Raw genomic sequence first — 21870 nt, 5'->3', positions numbered from 1 at the left:
GTTTGTTTTTTTAAGTCACTTCTAACTTTTTAAATTGATAGCACGTGCCATTCTGAAAATACTTTTGCTACTGCTGAATCTAATGCCTTATTCTGTAAACTGGAAGAACTAGCATTGCACTGTAGGGTTTTGGATCACCATGCATCTGTTTGAAGTGGCAGGTTTGTGGATTTTTTTTTCTGACACATCATGTACTTCATTCTTGAAGAAAGATCAGCATATGTCACAGATTTTGAAATGCAAAAATCTATTAGCAAAAAATCTGTTTGTGTGCATGCCTGCCTTCAGGCATATGTTTGCATCCTTTTGGGCTATGGCAGGTGTTTAAAATGTGTCTGAATATATTCATATACTGAGGTTGGATTATATACCATTTTTTTGCGTTTATTCATTTTGGGAGGCCAGTGAAAGGAGTTAGAAGAATAAGGAAAAATGTATTTTCAGCTATGTTAAGAATTTTCTTTGATCTGTGAGCACAATTAGGATGTATAATAGATGGCTTGCAATATGGCAGTTGCTAAAGCTTTTAGTCCCCTTTGTCAATCCTGAAGCAAAGGCATCTGAAAAGGCTTGCACAGCAGCAGTCCCGGCAGCCGTGTACATGGACGAGCTGGCACTCAAGCAATTTGGATTTGGCAGCCTACTTCCTACCTACAGATACTGCCAAGTTCACAAACTAGATCCCTTACCGTGGGTGAGCACGCAGAGCGAGTCTGCTAGACGTTTCGTGGGCTGAGGGCTTAACCATGTCATAACACTGCTACTCACATTTATCGACATTAAGCATCTGCCATTGCTCTGTATGAACAATTGGATGTATTATCCCTCTCATTGGCAAAACGCCTCTGGAGGATTAAAGGAAGAGTATAGCTGCTTACAGGCACCATATTGACTTTTCTCCCTCTGCTAACATAGACTGGGTTGCTCTCTGATTACTTGTAGGGATTTGTCCTGCTGTAAGTGTTGTAGTCATTACAGTGATCAAACATGCATGTGCTGTGATGTGAACCTGACAGGAATATTTTGTGACAAGGCCAAGGGGATGCTAGTGCGCCTGGGCAGTGCACACAGACAAGTCTCTTCCTCGTTTCCTCTGGCTCATGGTGTAGCTAGGGAAAATCAGTAGAACAAGTGGCAGCTGCACAAGTTAACAGTCCCTTAATCCTTCACACACTGGAGAGCTTCAGCTGGGGATGGTTTCAAGGGGAGCGCCAATGGAAAAAAGTGCTGTGAAGGGATACTTGTTCAGCTCCCTCTGGTAGTCTCTCTCCTTATTGTTTCATCCATCTCTGGTCACTTGGCTTGGGAGGAGGAGCCAGGTCAAAAAGCTGGGGCTAGAAACAAAAAGTGAATATTGCATAAATACGTAGACCTGTGCCTGCAAAGTCCTGTTCATAAAATGCTGTACCTGGGCAGCCAATGCAGTACCTTGTGTCACATTCTTCTGCAGCCAAGTCCTTGTGCTCTATGCTCTCCCCCTCCAGAGCCTTCCCGAGTAGAAGACCACATTTCTACTCAAATATTTCAGGTTTCAGGTTACTAACAATTTTCTCTAGTTCTCCTGTCACTGTTTTTTCCATGGATTTATATTTAAAAAAAAAAAAAAAAATCATCCTGGCTTAAACAGCAGTAGTCAAAACAGAGACAGCATTTAATTATAATATTGTTTGATTATATTATGGTGAGTTTCTGATAATGTAACTGTCAACAGTAACTGTTAAATATACTTTGGCAGCTCTGATGTTAGCTTGAGATTTGAATGAAACATTCAATATTGGTAAGTGAGCAAGATACAGAGTATATAAGCCTCACCCATGGGAGAAATTCCAGTGATTGGGCTTTGCTGGTAACAGCAATGCAAGATCTGAGATCTAATAAAATATCTGCTGGGAAATGAAGATGTTATTACGTTAGATGTTAGGCATGCCTGTGGTCTTACAAAAGAAAACCCTCATCATCTAAGGAATTACTAAGCCAGAATTAAACAATATAATTGCATTATAAGATTATTGTAATATTTTTCTGTAACAGTCATCTCCAAAACTATGGAGTTATGCATACAGTGACTTAGAGTTCAAGAGTTATGTATCTGATCTGATGCCTATTGCACTTGGGTTAATCTCTGTATATATGTATGTGTATTAACTCATACAAGACTCTTGTGTCTAAATGTCCTTCCTTCTAAACTCTCCATTTACTAACACGAAGTATGTCTGAACCAAGATCTCAGCAGAGCTGCAAGGCTCAGCTGAGCCCTTGAGAAAATGGACTTGGCAAAAAAAGAAGGTCCCATTACAAGAAGAGTGAATGCTGAGTGGAAATTTTGCTGAAAGATTTTTCACGCTGATTTTGAGGAAAAAAAAGTTGATAGAAAAGACATTTTGAAAGAGCAAAATTGTGTTTTAATAAAAGATATTAAAAAAAAAAAGAGAGAGAGAGAGAAAATAGAAGGTGATAAAATCAGAGAGAACATGTGCAAGTAGCAGCCAAAAATTGAGATACAAGAGAGTGAGTCGTCACTGTGGAGCCAGGATAGCATACTATTACAACTCTTACCTCCCAGTTTAAGATGATCATACAGAATTTTGGCATTTACACAGACAATCAGAAAGAAAGCAAAGGAATAATTACCTATGAGAAATCTGTGTGGTCTCGAAAGATCTCTAGGACTTGGCAAATAATTCACAGGACTTAAGAATATACAAAAAAAAAAAAGAAAGAAAATGAAAAGCTAAACATATCTAAATCTTTCTGCAAGGAAAATGTTTGTAATATCATACAGTGTTTAAGCTGCTGTGATTTACACTTTGGAGCTTTTTACATATCTGTGAAAAGTTAGAAGTGTTTTTATGTGCAGCACAGGAAATGTTGCAAGTTGCTTTGTCCAACGAAAGACCATTGACTATCATTCAGATTTTGTATTGTGCTTATGTGGATTTTCTTACCCAAATTTCAAATGATTTCAAAACTGTATGATAATATGAGATACCAGAATCTCATATTATGAGATGTGAGACTGATCAATGGTGTTATAAACTCAAAGGAAGCTTGAACTGTGCAGAGTATCTGCTTGGTTGGTGTTTGGCAGTGAAACTAAATCTTTTTTTTTTTTTTTTTTTTTTTGCATATTGTCTTTCAGTGGTTAGTTTGATGCCATCACTGGGACTGGTCTGATGGTGACTGACCTCATTTAAACGGTTGAATTTGCATCAGTAGAAATTGGAGATACTTTAAGGTGTGATTCTCAGTAAGCAAAAATGAGACAAGACTTGAGTGTATGTCTTCAAGCCTTAGCTACCAGCTAAAACGCTGAACTTACTATAACACAAATGTTTTTACCTCTTAGTTCCATAGCAGTTAGATCAGTACTAGCAATGAGCATGCTCACTGAGGCTGATAAGACTTACATAATTAATTTTGTTAATAAGTGAATAATCTTAACAATCTTAGAAGTGAGATGAAAATAGTCCAGAATGGAATTGTGCTGTCCTAGTTTTGAGTTGTCAATACAGAAAAAACTCCTAACCAAACACTTTCTGAAAAAAAAATGGAAACTTCTCAACTCCTAGCTGCACACAGAGCTGCTTTAAGCTAATATTTAATAGCTTTATTATATTGAAAGTACTTAACTGAGGCTCTGAACATTTGCTAGATTTGAACACTCTTTATAGCTGACAAAAACTATAGATGCCTGCAGATAAAAGGAAATGATTGTTTTCTTAGGAAGCCGAAGTTAAAATTAATTTACCTTCAGAATTGCAATCTTGCTGTTTAAAAGTGCTTATCAAATTTTCGCATCATAACAAGTAGCAATTACTAAGAATGCTAGCGTGTTCAATCCTATTGTAAAATATTTTAGATATCCTTATTTAACATTAGCCCATCTCTATTTTTTTGTTGTTGTTCTTGAAGATAGAATGAGACAAAAGGTGGAGAGTAATTTCATTTTCTAGCTTGTGTTTTATTTTGTTTTTTAAGATTGTGTTTAGTGGACCTACTTTTTCATTAGATTTTGGTTTATTAATTTTATGAGACTTTTCACTAACCAACCTAAAATAAATTGACTCTGAGAGGTCAGAGTTAGAGTCATCTGCCTTTGCATCCCTTTTTCATGATGAGTTTTTAACATTCTGCTTAATTCATTACTTTATTTTTTTAAATATTCTACGCAAAACTACTGCTAATGCAGCATTAATAGTGTAGAGTCAAGTACTCAAAAATAGGTCATTTAAAGAGGTTGAGCAATCATCCTTTCCTTCTCTGTCCTCTGTGTACACAGAAAATGATCCCACTTGGATTAAATGTCAATAGTCAAACATTGTATAATGTCATGCAATTGTAATAGATAATGAACTACATCTATTTCACTTTGCTCTTGGTAAGGTCCTTTTGCTGTAGACATTCCACGGGCACAAGAAAATGTATTTTCTTAATCTTCATTACAGCTAGGATCATGGAACAGCTCTTCCCAAGAGAGAGGTTAACCATTACAACTATGAAATGCTTTATGAACTTCTGCCAGTAGAAGTTATCTTGATCCGATTCTAGTCTGAAATGCGAATCCGTGCAATTAACCTTGACACTGCCCTTTCTGTAAGTGATATTGGGTACAAACTTCCATTCCTAGCTTGAGAACTGAAGTGTTCTGAAGCCCTTCCAGAAGAGAAATTCTACTCATACAGAAGTTGAAGGAAGAAAACTCAATGACTAAGAAAGGTATCTGAGAATTAGAATAAAGCATGGCATTTTATGTGAAGTAGCACATATGCTCTTAATGAAATTGGAGCAGACTTATCTGGGGCAGGTTTTTCTATTTTTTATGTATTTTCGTAGACTTTGTTCCTTTAGAGTTTAAGATGTTTATTAAAGTTTATCATGTTAATCTCTGAAATAGGAGAAGGAAGTATTATCCTCATGGCTATGGAAAATGTAAGGTTCTTGAATTACCCAAGGTCAAAGAAATTTGTGAACTGCGGCTTGTTGCATTTTAACTGTTAAATCATTCTGCCTTAGAACAAGCCACAGCATATGGCAGTGCATCTGTATGGCAGGTTTTTGCAAGTGAAAGAACAGGGAAAACTCTTGGGAGAGCTGAAAGTCTGATGCTGAGACAGTCACAGATTGTTTTGTGGAACTTGCAATCTTTTTTTATTCTCTTCATGAATTAAGTTTAGAATGCCTTATATAGTTCACTATTTGTCACATATAAATCCAAGTATATTGGGAAATATGCTCTTAACTAATCATTTGCCTTTTCATTTTTGATAATCCGTACTTAACTGGAAATCTCAATATGTATTGAGTTTCCATGTAGTCCTCCTCTTCTGTTGTACAGAAGACTTCTATACGGTCCTCTGAGGATACAGGTCACCCATAATGTTCTAAGTAGCAAATGATGCTAGTGAGGTACATGAAAGTTGCTTTTTGTGTTATATTATAATTTTCACTAGGCCACATGCCCAATGCAGTTCTTTATACTTGGAATAACTTTCTAAGTTATTTCAGTGAATTCAGAAAATATACAATAAAACTAGTGGATCAAGTGATTATGGCTGGTAATGGTGTTGTGGATGTTGTCGGCTAACAAAGCCTATGTTAATCTGTTCTTGTTAACCAATCCTTTTTTTTTTTTTTCTCAGTCATATGGGTGGAAATGCATACAGTTCTTTCTCAAGTAGCCCATACCCATATTCTTCCTTTTATAGCAAAGTTACAAAGGAGAGACATGTTTCAACTTGCACAACCAAAGCACTATATTCTTCAGAAGTAACAATCCTGAGAAAAATGTCTATTCTACGTGTTTTATCCTCTGAAGTCTTATGTGCATGCTTCAGCAGGTCTTTCCACATGCATAAAGCAGACAGATGACAGCCTTTAAGAGAAAAATTTAAAGAGCAAGAGAATCAAAAAGAAACACAGCACCTGGAATATGACATGTACTTTTTCCAGTGACAGATGGATTAAATTTGACTGTAATGTGATCGTTAGAAGAAACATTGCTTCTATGGGTCACCAGTAGTCAATTTTGTATTTCATAATGGTAGCAAATGTGTGAAATAAGCTTAGTAAAGGGAGTAGTAAAGGTGTGAGAAGTTGAATTTAACCTTAGAAGGATGAAAGGGCCAAGGTGAAAGGTGAGCTAAGTTTGTTGTGGCAATGAAGATGAGAAGGAATCAATAATGTAAATAAAAGTGGGCTGGATGTGTAAATGGTGTACATGATGAATGAGGATTTGCCTACAAGAACCTGTCCTGAGAGGCTTAATGCTCCATGCAAGTTTGTCTTGTCTTAATGGATCATTCTTTCCATAAGTTTCACTAAACAAAATAGTCAAATTACTTCACTATTTTATTGTTCAGCTGGTTGTATGTTTGTTGGTGTACATATATTTTGAATGCTCAATGTAAATTTTGTTCTGCAGTCTTTGCTGGATTATCCAAGAATATCAACATCGGCTCATAGTTTGGGTTTTTAGCTGCAGTGTTTTCTTGTCTGTTCATTAAAGGAGGAATCTCTCCCTTGGGTGCTTATTTCAAGAAAATGTAATTGAGGTAATCTATTTCACGAGGAATGTATGAATATTTGTGAGGAGAGAGAGACATCTAATAATTTCAGTCACAGTTTAGATTACCTTGGGTAGTTTGTTTCAGTATGTGAATATGTGTGTGCCTAGGCTGATGCACATTTACTTCTCCTTAGCTGTAGTCTTTGGTTCTCTTTTTTGCACATAATTTTCATTAGTGTTCTGTTCTGTGAGAGCAAGAGCACTCAGCTGTACTCAGCTGAAGCTCTCTGGCTTATCATGTGTTGGGTTTAAGGGCCCTCATTTGCAACTGCAGCTACTGAGAGCTCAGTTGTACTGTACTTGTTCAGAGCAGTGGTGGAGTCAACAATGAGGAGACCTTCAAAGTTTGCAGGGAGATTCAGATTAAATTTCCATCAATAGGGAAGGGCTTTGATTTGTTCTTAAAGGGAAAATAAAACCGATGTGGAAGACTTGAGAATAGAAAAATATTAAACTGATTATATTTTAAGATGTTTGAGATGGAAAATGATGGAGTCCAATACACAAACACAGATTTAAAGGTTATGAGAAATGAACAAAGGTGTCTTAAGAAATGGAGTAAAGTTAATCAATAACTAGTTCTTTAAATATGCACCATACAAAATAAACAGAAAGTAAAGAAAGCATTGATCAGTGTCTTGAAAGCTAGTGACATGACAGGGATTAAACAGTCTACACAAAAGACTTAAATCTTCACATAGTTGTTTGAGCAAGATAATATTGTCCAGTCTCTGAAGTGCTTTTATCTTGGTAAAATGTATTCTAAAGCATCTTTAACAAGATAGTGATAGCTATTCAGAACTGACAAAAGACCATAGCTATATGGAACTCACAATTGCCCAACAAAGTAACAAAAGAAATAAAGTTTTTAATGGAGACCAAGGATGACAAAAAAGCAAAAGTAGGCCTTCTTTTCACAAGACTTACATCAGTTTCTTTTAACCCAATAGATTTTTTTAATTATGTTCAATGTCTGAGTGAAATTACTGTTTGTAAGTATATTTTATTTGTGATCTTAGGCAGAATGTGCTGAAATTGGTATTGAGTCAGAATAGATTGACAGTTGTGAAGCTGAATAATTCTTTAACTGTTTGCAGCGTGATCCACCTTGACAGAGATTTGAAATGTATAAGATCAGTTCTTTGTGCATTGTAGTGGAAATGGAAGGTGGGTAACTGTATTTATGCACAGCAGTGAAAACGAACAAGGAACAAGAAGTCCCAAAGTCATAGTTCATTGCCATAGCAATTTACTGGCTAGATCCCAAGTATATTCATGCTATAAGGAATGGGACTAAAGCTCTGATGAAATCTATTTTATTGCCATATTACCAATATTTTCTAATGAACTATGTTTCCGGCTATGTTTCAGGCTTCCTAAATCACTATATTTGCTTGTTTTTATGTTTATAACAGTACCGTAACGGTATAACCTCTAGAATTTCAAAGCTAAATGAGGAAAAAAAGGCAACAGGAGCTGAAGATGTTTTGCATCTTAGAAATGAGTTCTGAATCTCTTTGAGTGAGCAGCAAGTAAAGAAGTAATTAAGAAATAAATGTTCGGTACTTGTAATTTTATTTGAAACAGCTTATGATAAGGAAATAGAACTTTTGTTAGAGACAACTGGCTCTTGAAAATTCCAAATGTTTAGTAACAGCACTGGAGTAGTCTGTATTTTTTTTGCTTGGGTAATAATAATTAGTACTGATTAGGACATTGTGCATAGTATTTAGTCATTGTAATAAAGCAAGATATTTTTTAACTGAAGTTCCAGTTAAATTATGGTTTTTCCTGTATTTGCCCAGATTAATCTTGTTGCCATACATTCTTTCTTTGTATGAACTCTGAGCTTTACACACTTAGAACGTGGAGTTGCTGTCACCCACTTAACACGAGTCTGGTATCCGTGTTTACAGAGGTTCTGCGCTGAAGATCTCTGACCTAGAAAGGAAATGTAGCTTTGCCAGTGTACTGAGCTTGTACTGTGCTTTGATAATCCTACACGTTGGTTTTCTGCCCCAAATTAATGAATGGGAAGATTATTTTATGTGCTATATGTTTTAGAAAACTGACCCTAAAAAAACCAATCCTATAGCAGTTTGTACTATAGAAGTGGTTGAATTAATAAAAATATAATAGAACATTTAAGGAGCTCCTGATAAATTCAGTGTGTGAAACTCCAGTTGCCTATCAGCTTCAGTCTGCTGTCATGAATGAGAGCTTTCTCTTGTTTTCTTAGGTTTTTTTCTTCCTTTTTTTTTTTTTTCATTCATTCTGTTCCTTTTTTGAAATCAACTGGGAGGTGATGAGATGTATTAAGGAAATTACTTCAGAAAAGTACTGATTGCCATGATGCATGCACTGTGGCATAATAATCTTTGGAATCCAAAGTTGATTGAATTAATTTTTTCACTGACTTATATTTTACGTAAGAATCACCACGCTATCAAAAAAACCTGACATTTTTCTGGTAGCTAAAAATGTACTTCTGAGGCTTGTGGGACTTTGGGAGAGCTCTGATGGATCTTGCCTTAAGCCAGTTAAGCTCCATGGCTGTAGGGCTCTTTATTCTATTGACAGTGGAAGCATGATCTTCTAAAAAGCGGGAAAAGGGCATGTAGGGCAGATAAAATGTTAAACTTCCCTGATTTTTATGCTTATGTATCTTTGAATGTGTTTGGCAACCATTTTGTAAAACTTTCCTAGGAGACCATGAGATGAGAGGTTCAGAGAAGCATCCATTCTGTTGAGGAATTGGACAGCTCAGACCTCCAAACATCTCACATATTTGTCCATCACTAGTGAAACCGTGTTGTACAGAAATCCACTTTTTACAAATACTGTTTTCTGATGCCTTCATAATTCTCAATTTTGCTGTTCACAGAGAGCGAAGAAATTTACCAGCGCCAGGTGCTGTCTATTTCCTGTATCGTCTTTGGCATAGTCGTAGTGGGCATGCTTTGTGCAGCGTTCTACTTCAAAACAAAGTAAGAGCCTTTGTCTAGTGTGTTTGTTTTTTAGCTTCTGTCCTTCTTATGGCTTTCCGGTACTTCAATTTCTCCCCTCCTTTTGAAGCTGTTGTTATTTCTGAGCAGGTTAGAATGGTTCTCCATGGCTATAATGTCATAAGTAAAAAAAAACAAAACCATAACAAAACAAAACAAAAAAGCCATACACACAAAAAAACAGCCACCTAGGCAGAAGTATTACATGTCTTTTTTGTTTTCTGATACCAGGAAAGAAGAGATCGTGTCCCTTCTATTCCTTTCTCTGGACGAGAATTGGCATTAATCACTTGCTTATTTTGAAAATAAATGGTTTACGATACCTTTTTTTTTTCATATTCTTTCTGCATTTTGTTTTCCTTAATATCCCTCTTTTTTCTGTATGCTGGGAATAAAGGTGAAAGTTAGCAATGTATGAACAGTCAAGTTCCTTGCAGAGAACTGCAACCATTAGCCAAGAGTTAGAAACTGATGATGTAAGCTGCATAACTGAATGTGTCTAGTGCACAAGAATGTGGGACTATACAACTAAGGTGGAATCATCTGTACTAAACTTTTTTCAAGCAAAATACTTCCCATTTTGTTTTTCTTTCTCTCCCCTGATGAACATTATCTTTAATATTGATTGTTGTGTGTGTAATTTGAGTTGCACAAACCTCATGGCAATTACGTGACATGCTTGTTAATGCCACTACTTCTATAAATATGTTCTGTATGGCCATCATCCCTCATTTCGGTTCCAACTGGAGCTAATGAGAGAATATGCATCAATATAAATAGTACCTACAGGAGGTTAGCCATGGTGGCTGAGCATCAAAAAATGTGGAGGTTTCTACTATTTAGAAGTTTGGATGCTTATCTGAATACACACACACAGACCATAAATTTATTTTAATGGGAAGGAATCTGATGAAAACTACTTTCTATAGGAAAAAAATAATGTTTTGACATTTCTGTCAGGAAAAGGAGAAATGAACACTGGAGAAGTCACCAGACCTTTTGTTTGTTTGTTTTTCTTTTTTTCCCTTTCTGCACAAATTTCATCAGTACTATGTGCATGATTTGAGTGAAGACTTGAGCTGGCTCATGTTTTTTCTAAACCCCCTTACCTGTTCTAATGACTTGAGGGATTCCATTTAACTGTTCTTTCGACCTAGAGTCTGACAAGGATATAAACCAAGAGTATTCTGTGGTGGGGAAGTTCCTCTCTGCAGACTCCTTGGTTCTAGCTTAAATTGTTAGCAGAAACAGTTATATTGCCATGTAATTAGAAAAGTCAGTTATGCATGTTAGATTTGTAGGAGGCAGGAAAGAGAGAAAGAGAGATAATAGGCCAGGGTATTCCTGGCCTTCCTGTAAAGAATTTTTGCTGGTGAGTAGAGATTCGGGAAAGGCAGATAGGGATGCCCAGTTGGAAGAACATGAAGTTAACTGCTGAGCATACTATGAACAAAATGTCCTCCTAACTAATGTTTGTTTGTTTTTTAATCTGAGTTCCTCTTTGTTATGCACTGTTGGAGGGAATAGTGGAGAGCTGGGTAGGAGCAGCTTTCCAAATACCGTAGTTTTGGTGAGATGGGAGAGCTATTTTTAAAAATAATGAGTAGAAATAATGCATCAAAGTTGCACTCAGAGGACTGTAGTGGTTCCTATCTCAGGCTTCTATTTTATTATTGGTTTTAAACTGATAGTTAAGTGTTACTGGGAAGTGTTGAAGTGTACTTATACCAGATTCTGGAATCTGAAATTTGAGGAGTATTGAGAAAATGAGCACCTTCAGTTCTGTCAAGAGATTCTTTCAAACATAGGAAGCACAGCAGCGTTAACGTACTAATCCCTGAGTCCCTGACTGTGGTTCCATCTGGCAAACTGTCCAAAAAGCAAGTCTTTTTACTGCTTTGTCCCTGACCTCATGGAAAGTTACAGCATGCCTATTAGTTGTCTAGATAACTGAATTCATGACGACAAAGCGGGTGAGATAGAGTTTGCCCCGTCTAAGGCAGGAGGTGGGAATGCTGCGGCTATGCAGAAACAGCTGGAGGTGACAGAAGCTAAAGAAGTTAAGTAACACTGCAATTTCTTTTGCCTTTGAAAATTGATTTCCTAAACATTCTCATTGCTCGTGAGGTTTTTTTCCCCTTTTGTTAATAGCACCATTCCCACAAAATTCTGGAAGGAGTCACTGTAACTATTCAACAGTCTGCATGCTGTTTTTCTGCTAACGCCTTGACTCAAGCTTCAGCAGGTGGCCATGGTTGCGTACCAGGCTCACCTCAGTACAGGTCAGCCTGGAACACTCCCTTTAAAAGGGTGATTCCAAGTCACTGGAGACTAAGGGAAACGTTTTGTTCATCCCTCTTAATCTGAGCACCCATGTGAAGCTCCTGGCCCACATAAGGGTGCCTAAACTGGGTTGCATAGAGGCCACATAAAGCAGTATAGTATCTGTGACACTGGCCAGTGTCTCAAGGGTATAAAAGCGAAGATAAGGGTGAAGCAGCAAAGTTAAAATGAATCAACCGTTACGAGTGTTAGCACAACAGATTTTCAGGATCTTTTCATCATGCAGATGTGTCTTCATCATACTTAAAGGTTATCCAAGCATTCCTCCTGTCTGGGGGATGATCTTCTTGTTTAACTTTTATCAAATATTACTAGTATCTAGGGAAACTGAATGGTGCAGTCTGTCAGGGGGAAGGAAGTTTATTTGAAGAAGCAGACCCTGACTTCCTTAGTCTGATGTTTGTATAAGACCTGCTGCTAGACATACGTGATTTGCTATGCACCACTGTATTCAAAATCCTTTTTTAAAATATATTACCTCTGGGGAAGTTAGAACTTTATAACCAAACACTATACTCTTCCAATTTTCCATTTCAGAGTAGTGAAGAAACTACTCTCAGGTGTTAACAACAGAGGGGAGACCACATTAAAAAGCAGTAGGCTTTTCTTTATGGCTTAGGATTTTATAGATGACCGGTGACTTTATTTTCTTGCCAAGATAGTACTTTATTGCAGAATACCCGTGAAGTAAAACACAGAAGGCTCGTTTGTTTTGGAGACTAAAAATATGAAATAAATACATTAATCAGTAACTTTGAATTATTAATTTCAAGTTTTATAATCCTGCATCCTATCTTTTGGCAAAATGAATATGCATAGACCTAATATTAACGTTGGGTTGCATGAACATTAAGGGGAAACTAATTATTAAATTGTTTTTCTCAGTATATCACCTTTTAAAATCTCAGTTGTAACGTTGAAAATCACTTGCTGCCTGCTGAAATTTGGCTCAGCACTCACTGTTGTCCAGAAGCTGTGCATAGCACAGCGAAGCAGGGCTGCTGCTGCTGGCCAGTCCTTGACCTTGCTGGGTGGGCTCCAGGGTATTTGTGGGATTGCTGCATGCAGTGCATCTGCAGAGGAGAATAAGGTAGGAAGGAAAGAATTAAACTAGTACTGGGGACTTGATTCTCGATTAGAATTGACATTCTCCAACAGCGTATCTTTCCAAAAGAACTGTCTCCGATTAAAGGCCTCAAATACATTTTGCTGACTGTATATGCTTAACTGAGCTTTGTCTGCTGGCAGAAGATAAAATACTTATTTAAAATAGAGCTTTCTGCCTCAAATCCACAATAATGTGTAGAACTTTAGAACTCAGTTTGTCAATATAATATGGCAGAAAGAGAATGCTGCTTTTAATCATATAGTTATCTCTTGAATATTGCAAATGACTCATCTTAGAGGCATTGTCAGCTGTGACATAGTAGATCATAGTGTAATATGTCAAAAATAGCCTCAGATACACTATTGATGCTTTTTTCCAGATTAAAGCATGTAAGCAAAAGCTGATGTATGCAAGATAGTAGGTGAAGTCTAATGAGCTGCTAGCAGAAATGTTTGATTCCGTCGCACTTTTTATAACAAACGGAGACAAATGCCTGCTGTGTTTGCCAAAATCTCTGTTCCAAATCTGAGCAAAACGCTTTTTTAATATCCAGGCCTACTTGCAAGCTATTGTTAAATATGTTATAGATAATCTTTCTTTCAAATTCCTGTGCTAAAACAGCCAGCATGCTATTGTAGTAATCTGAGAATAGAAGGCATTTTTTGAGAGAAGAGCTTTTTTCTTCCTTTGTTCAGCTTCTCCAGAAGAATGACCACTGCATTGAAATACCAGGCACTGGTGAATTAACTCAGCTGGTTATTCCGATGTGGTGAAGTTTGGGAAAAAAAGAACCCCAAGTTATATAAATATAATGGCTATAGTAGGAGTTCAAACTAGCTCTTTCTTACGTGAATTTTATTTCTCTCTGCAGGAAACAAACAAAGCAAATTCATGAACAGCTGAAAGAAACACAGAATAGGAAAACCTACAGCCTAAATGCTTCCAGCATGATGGCAAAGTCAGAGTGTGTGGCACAAAGCCGAGTCCAGCTGCAAAATGTAAGTAATCCTGCCAGCTACAACATTTAATAGCCTGGCGGCGTTCCTGCCGCTTATGGCAGAACATCACCATGTTGCTATTAGCATCTGAGCAATGGGAACAAGAATTCTCTCATCTTTCATAAAGTGTTTTTTATCAGGATGGAAAACACCAAGCAGGGATTTTTTTTATTTTTTTTATTTTTAAATTTTTTTTTTAAGAAAAGTTATTTCATTGGGCCCTGGGGCATTTTGCTCATGCAGTAGAGCTTGCTGAGCCCCCCAGTTCTGTATTCAATGCTGTAAGTGTCTATCTGAGGATTTCCCAGTACCTTAGCTCATAAGTATGGTTTACAGGTGAAGTGGGGGATTTTCATCTTGAGTGATTTCGAATCTTTCAATACAGCATGCTAATGGATCTGTGGGAAAAATGTAGAGATGAGACACAATTAATTCAGAGTAAATTCAGAACCTGGACCTAAACTTACACATATAAACTTGTGCCCAAGGTAGGCAGTGCAGATGATCTCGTTTGCCTGGGTCTTGAGCTAAACAAAGGGACTTCTGATAGTAGAGGGCAATCTGTTTGTTCAAACTAAATTTGAAACGTATTTAGTCATGTTCTGAATATAGTTACACATGAGTTAATAGAATCCCACAGTGATGAAATATGTAGTTAATTTTAAACAAGGAAATGGAAGACAACTGATATATTTAGCCCTTGATGCACATTATTTTCTAATGCATGCTGTTTTCTTCCTCCTGTTCATATACATTTGGTGCTTTGAAACAATTGAAAATGATGTTGCCAGCAAAGCCAAAATTGGGGTATAACAGGAAACAGTGCAAGGTGTATTGAATTCTTTCTAAATGGTTAATTCTTATAAACAAATAAAAATCTCAACTGTGAGTCTTAAGAAATATCAATCGAAGGGCCATTAGCTTTGTTTCAAGGAATAACTTCCCTGTTTACCAGGTTCCATCAAAATAATGGGAGTCAAGCAAAAGTGAGCTCTCATGCCCTCTTAGCCACAGATGCCTCTACTCCTGATTCATGTCAAATGAAAGCCCTTTTAAGCCGTCTGGAGTGAGCTGAGCCTCTGTGCTGTGACAGAAGAACACGGGTTCGAGCACTGCTTGCGTTCACCAGAGGTTTTGTTTTGTAGGCGCACCGTTGCGGTTGTCGTCACTTTTTGTGTTTCAGGAAAAATTCACTATCAGAGGGGAAGGTAGCTTCACTAAATGGTCACTGACAGTTTAGGGGACCTTCCATAATTCCTTGTTTAAATTTCATTTATTTCAGCCATATTTTACTTCTCGCCCTTAAAACAAGCTGTCAGGAGTGTTGCTGGCTTGTGACGGTGACAACAAGCAGAGAGCTTTTGTGATTCTTTTGTTCTAACATGCAAACTGGGTCGTGGTTAGCACTTTTTTTTTTTATCTTCACTGTAATCTGGTGCAATATTTTCTCAACCCGCCATGACAAAGAACTGTTTGGTATCCTCTCAGTGTCTGACAAACGCATCCGCAAGCTTTAAGTCATTTTGTCTTGCCATAACAATAGCTATAATGGCTGAGGCGGCCGTTTGTGGATTCCAAATATTGGAGATTTAAAGCCATGATTATTCTTTATTTTAGGCCAGATTTGTTTTTCAGCTTTTAATGCTGTTCAAACTAGAGCTCTCAGTGCTGGTTATTAACACACCATTTTCTCATTCCTGTAGCAACTAGCAGGGAGCAGTTTTATCCTTGCTATTAGCGCATTTTTCCTCTGGGAGCAAAAATACTAAGAAAGAAATGCAGAATGACCTTGCACAGGATGTAGTGTAACTGTGCAGGACAAGAATGGTTTCTATTGTTAGAAAGATTTTAGTGCAGGAATGCAAGGAGGCAGTTCATGAAATATTTACAGATCTTGGCAGAATGGAGAAAAGGAAAACCAGGGGAAGGGGGAGAAATTGACAAGAGAGCAGACTTTGAAATGGTATTGCTTAGGAGTGGCTGAGTATTTCCCCATCAGAGCCCAGGGATCTGCCCTGTGTTTATCTGCAGGGTGAGGCAGAGACTGGTTGCTGTTGGGCAGCTTCCCAGGGCTCACTTCTGTGGAGGTGCTGCCGTTGCTCTGGAGGTGATCTCCGTGAGGTTCCCATCTGCAGCTCCTCGTGGATTTAGGGAGAAATCTTGGTTCTTCTTATTTCCAGGGGCCAATACAGAAACTTAAGGAAATGAAGGTTGTTGTTTTCAGGGGTTTTGCTGTATGAAATTCTAGCAGACTCATTTTTCCTAATCCACGTGCTCCTCATACATGGGAAATCTGTCTTCCTTATGTTCTGTCCTCCTTGCTTTCCCTGAAAGGTTCTCTCATATTTTTCTTCTTCCTATTTATAATAGACCTAGTGATGCTTTCATTTTATTTTTTTTCACCCTGCCTTCTATTCTCTGTGTTAGTTCAAACCTGAGAACAGCTGCATAACTTTCTTTATTCTTTCTTCCTTCTTTCTTATCTTTTCTTCCTATGAAGAAAGGTTGAGGGAACTTGGCTTGTTTGGCTTGGAAAAGAGAAGGTTCCGGGGAGGACCTCATTGTGGCCTTCCAGTACTAGAAGGGAGTGTATAAACAGGAGGGGGAACGGCTTTTTACAAGGGTGGATAGTGATAGGACAAGGGGAGATGGTTTAAACTGAGACAGGGGAGGTTTAGGTTGGATATTAGGAGGAAGTTTTTCACCCAGAGGGTGGTGACGCACTGAACAGGTTGCCCAAGGAGGCTGTGGATGCCCCATCCCTGGAGGCATTTGAGGCGAGGCTGGATGTGGCTCTGGGCAGCCTGGTCTGCTGGTTGGCAACCCTACGCATAGCAGGGGGGTTGAAACTAGTTGGTTATTGTGTAACCAATGATTCTGTGATTATTCTTGATGACAATTCTAATGTCTATTCCAAAAGAGCCCTTGCATTTTAAGACAGAGGTTGCTACATTTACTAACAGATGCATAGATATTTCCAAATGTTGCACTGCCCTAGGAAAAGAAGCTTTACATGTAGCAGGTAGTGTTTCACGTGTTTTGGGGCATTAAGGAGGTTGACCAATCTCAGTGAAGTACTATCTCTTCATTATTTCTTCTTTCCCTTTTTACCTTTCACTGGACTTCAGAAAAATAATTAATTTTTGTTACTTAGTGTGAAAGTCTATTTTGAATCTCTTTAAATGAAAGAATCTATGTAAATGCATCAGAATTGCTGTTAAAAGCAGGAAAATAAGCCCTACCACATTTCATTTTTTGAACAAATTATTGAAATGTATTATAAATTTACATTTTATTCTGGTTTGACTCTTTATTTTTGCAGATGTTGGGATTGCTGCATAAGGAAATGCAAAAAACTTTAGACTTTTGTCCCTGTGATATCTCACCTCTATGCCAAGTTAAGCTGCTTTACAATAAAAACCGTACACAATGCTAAAAGTTCCGAATGTTTGATCTTAAAACATTTTCCATTCCTCCTGGTTTGTCCTAAGTTATTGGCTGACTTGTTTGGCAATCCTTATTTCAAAAGGCAGTATTTGAAAAATGAATTGGAAGTGCTGGACCTTCCCCCAGGTTCATTAAACATCCATATGGTGAAGGGTTGCTCTTTCTCTTTTTAAGGAAATTGGATCAGTTTTCAAGTTAAACAACAGAATAGTCAGGAAAAAAAAATATGGAAGTGGGTAGCTATAAAAAGGAGGCTTTTTGGAACTGTCTTATTTTAAGAAGGTGCAGTCTTCTGTTTTATTTTGCCCATTCTCTGATCAGCACGATAAAAACAGGTGAGGAAGAATGGACACGTCCTGACATAGTATAGGTCAGGCACCATGAGTGGTGTTACAGCCTTTGGTGTGAAAGCTACTAGGTGGTCTGCTACAATGAGGTCCAGATGTGTCTTTGTGCTCCTTCTCATTATCCTTTTACTGAAAGCATTCCCAGAAAGTCTGTGAGGAACAGAAAGTATATGAACTGGTAGAGGTCTGCAACAAATGTACTTCAAAAGCTGTGGTAAATACGAGGGGCATACTGTTCAGATTTTTGGACCCTCTAAAAAGCATCCAAAATGAATGATGCCAGCATGCAGCACTATAATAAGGTTGGGTAAGAATAGGCCCATCTGGTATGCAACAGAGCACAAGCTTGCTGATACAGTCAGGGACTTAAACCAAGCTCCAGGTTGAGTACCATGTCTCAGCCATGCATGAACCATGTACAGGTCTTGCCATCTTCTAGCAGCATAGCTAGTCCTCTTCAGTGAGGAGAGCTACTGCAAGCACATTATTATCCAACAGCTGGCATTGGGATAAAGCTCAAATAATTCAGTGTAAACGTAAACGAAGTAGAAAGTGTCTGAGGAGTTTGGGTTTTCTATTCTATCAATTCTAACCAGCTTGAACTACTCATGGAAAGATTTCACTCTTTGCAAAGCTAACCAATGGCTCTTTAACATGAACAAGTGCAAACTCACCTTCCTCGACTGGCCCCAGGGTTGAGGAAGAGTGCAAGGAGTTTTAGAGAGTTAAGCCAAAATGTGGATGTCTCCCTGTCACTGGATATATTATAGGGAATAAAGCTTTCTGTTTATATCGGCAGCAGAAATATTTTGAAGCATCGTATGCTTTTCCTTCCTGCATTTGAATCTATTACATCTCTTCCACTTCCTTCCTCAGTTCAGTTGTGATTCTGTGAAGTATCCTCTGTGAATTCCTTCTGCTCAGAGCTGGTAATTGTGTTCACCTGGGCTCTCAGTATCGATTCCATCGTACAGTAAAGGATACAAATTAGATAAACAATATGCTATTCTGTAAGCAGGATTCATAAACAAGAGTTTGAACAGAGCTGTTAGTCTATTAATATTTCTCTGCAATCTTCTTCAAAGATAGTCCTTTTCCCAAATAATTTGACAGCAATGTGCAATTTCTTGCTAGGTTGTCAGGGAGCTTGAATTTTGATAACTATTTCCACATTTTGCTTGGCAGAAGTTCGGGCTCCTGTCTTCTACATTGTTTTTGTAGTTACCCCATTTTCTGTACACCATTTTTCTTCTTTATGAATGCATACGTGCTGATAATCTTGCAATAAGTCTTCAGCAAGGAAGAGTTATGTAAAAGTTCTTAATGGAGGATCTTTGAGGTACACAGGAGATAAAGATTTATTTTACCAGGTGCACGAAGCTTCGGTCTTCCTAGCATTACCTATGTCTTCCCAAAGAGATTTTATCATCTTTGAGACACATTTAATGAATGTGGTCCACAGGACTGCAGCAGATGGTTCCATGTCATCATACATGAGCAAGTCAGGGCGCTCAGCAACCCCTCTTAGGCAAACACTCTCTGCACCCTACACAGGAGGACGTGTCCCAGTTCCACTTTTGTTTCTCTGCAGATCCATTAGGCTTGGTGTCTCCTGGTGCTTACTGCCTCATTCTACACCTTGATTACAGGGTTTCCTTAAATTCTCCTAGCTTGAGAACACGAGCAACAACAAAAGCAGCAGAAGACTTGCCATTCCTTTTGTGATTCTGACGGTTGGCATGGTTGTTTAAAATAGCCCTTTTCATCCTTGTGGCATTTAATGCCCTCTCCCTTGATACTAAGTGTCTATTAATTCCCCATCACATCCCCTCTGAGGTGCCTAATATGCTTTTCGTGCTGTAGCGTGTGGTTTCACTTCTCACTACACTTTTTCCTAACAGCTTGCAATCACAGGCTTCATGTTTCTGATATTCTTATAACAAGAGGACAAAAGTTCTCTTTTTGTGACTTGTTGACACTTGTTGATACTGTAGTAAATAAACTTAATCACTGTGATGCAAATGCAATTAATATATGTTGAATACCAGACAAAGGCATTTAGCTCTTTTCAAAGATGAGTGTGTGTTTTTACCTGAGTTGTGATGTGATTTATCAGCTAAGATCAGGAGCAGATTTCCCACTTCAATGACTTGTGATGACTTTGGAAGAATTGCCATAATAGACAGACTTGAGCTTGCTGGCCTCTGTCTAGAGTGCTGGCAGCAGAGCACGGGGAGCAGCTGTGAGGATGCTCAGTATTCCAGCTGACAGGCTGGTGGGGCAAGGCCAGCCCTTCCAGAGGAGGCATTAGTTCTTCACCTCTCTGAATGTAATGCTAATCTGATACCCTCTGCCTTCCCAGTCCTTTTTGAAATGGCAACCCCATATCACCTCTTTTCCAATGCTGACGCAAATCTGCACTTGATTTTATGTTATTATTTGAGAGATATCCATCAAGGAGAAAGAGCTGGAGGGGGTTGTTTTGTTTTGCTTAACCATAGAACAACAGTGTCTAGCTATTCTGTAGCACGTAGGAGGCATTTGTCACCTGTGGTTCCTAAATTTAAGAATAATCCAAGGCATAGAGCAGGGAAATGGCTCGCAGTGATACAGCAGGTCAGTGACAGAGGCTGACTTGCAGACTCATTTAGCATTATCTAGCAGGGGGTGAGATTTTATTGTCAAAGAGCTTGAGTAATTGCACATAACAGATTATTTTTCTCCGTGAAACCATGAAGAAATTAAAATTTGCAAAATGTTGTATTTTTAAATACTTTCATTATTCTTTAATTTCTTTAGCCATATACATCAGCGTTTCTTTTACATCAGCTCAAACAAGCACACATAATTAAACAAAAAGACAATAAAGCCATTAAAAAAAAAACAAAACAGAACCACCAGATACAGATAAGATTTCAGGGATGCTTCCAACCTCCCAGAGCAGTACAGTACTCTAACAGTGCTTCACAGCTTATCCCCTGTAGTGGCTGATTATTTGGCAGCGAGCAGAGGGCTCTGTAGGGAGCAGCTTGGGTGACAGCTGGGGTCAGTGGGGCTGGCTCCACTGGGACACAGCTGGGTAGCAATCCCCTGTCCCACTCTGGGAGCTCTGCTTGATGCTGCGGTAAACTTATCTCAGGATTCTGATGTTTTCCTCCAAAGGCGGTCTCAGGGAAGGGATGTGGCATTTATGGTTAAGGTAGAGAAAAGTAAACTCAACTGTATTTAATCCTACGGATGATGTGCTACATCTAAATAAAATTGATTCCGTTGATTGTTTGAATTCTCTGTGTATTTGCACCCTCGGTTTAAATTGTGAAATACCTTATCAGTGTAACTGATATTGTGGTTCTTCTGTTAATTAGTGAGCGATGTCATGATATAAATGTTTGATTAAGAAGAAAGAACCACCCTGTGCCTGGGCGCTTTGGGTGCTGATTATTTGGGATCATAGTGGGCAGCTCATGGGGGCCCTGTTCTTCCTCAGCTGTGGTGAGCAAAGATGATCTTCTGTGTGTGATCCCCCCCAGCCCACGTTCACTTTAACCATAGATGTGGCAAGAGGCATAGCTCATCCCTGCTTAACCTCTGTGATTCACTTCATGCCAGTGTTCCTATAAAGCCATTTGGACCTTCAATTTAATATCATGAACAAACACGAAAAAGGGCAGAAATACCTTCCGAATGCTTACAACTCATTCTTTCCATAGCTCAAATTGATTTATTCAGGTCAGAAATCAGTGTCATTGCTGCAGCTGGCAGAAAAAGCATTAAAGTTTAAAACTGTCACAAACACGAGCACCTTAAAAGACATACTTCCATCTGAATGCTTCATCTACAGTAGTGACAAATGACAGCTAAGATCATTGTAACTGGAAGGAAAACGAGTGGAATATGTTTCTTCTTATTATTTCAGTTGTGTTTACTTTGTGTGCAGTCACATTTTGCATATTGGCACTTTCACAGCTTTGCCTTCAGAAGCCCTTAAGCAGTGATTTTGGCCCTTTTCCTGCGGGTATTTCACACAACAGAAAGAGATAGAATTGATAACTTAGGA

General features: G+C 38.3%; 1 protein-coding gene across 3 annotated transcripts in view; it reads left to right on the top strand.

The window, feature by feature from the left end:
• The window catches only part of NRG3 (neuregulin 3), a 371925-nt gene that overhangs the window by 331906 nt on the left and 18149 nt on the right, over positions 1-21870 (top strand). For all 3 annotated transcript variants that reach the window (XM_040702943.1, XM_015288041.3, XM_040702944.2), the window contains exons 5-6: positions 9450-9552; positions 13893-14019. In XM_040702943.1, the coding sequence (XP_040558877.1) occupies positions 9450-9552; positions 13893-14019 (230 nt within the window). The remainder of the gene's footprint in view (positions 1-9449; positions 9553-13892; positions 14020-21870) is intronic.

Source organism: Gallus gallus, chromosome 6 (genome assembly GCF_016699485.2).
Source record: "Gallus gallus isolate bGalGal1 chromosome 6, bGalGal1.mat.broiler.GRCg7b, whole genome shotgun sequence".
In the NCBI taxonomy this organism is placed as follows: Eukaryota; Metazoa; Chordata; class Aves; order Galliformes; family Phasianidae; genus Gallus; species Gallus gallus.
Note: the sequence above shows the minus strand (reverse complement) of the source record. Positions and strands in the feature narration are given on the sequence as shown.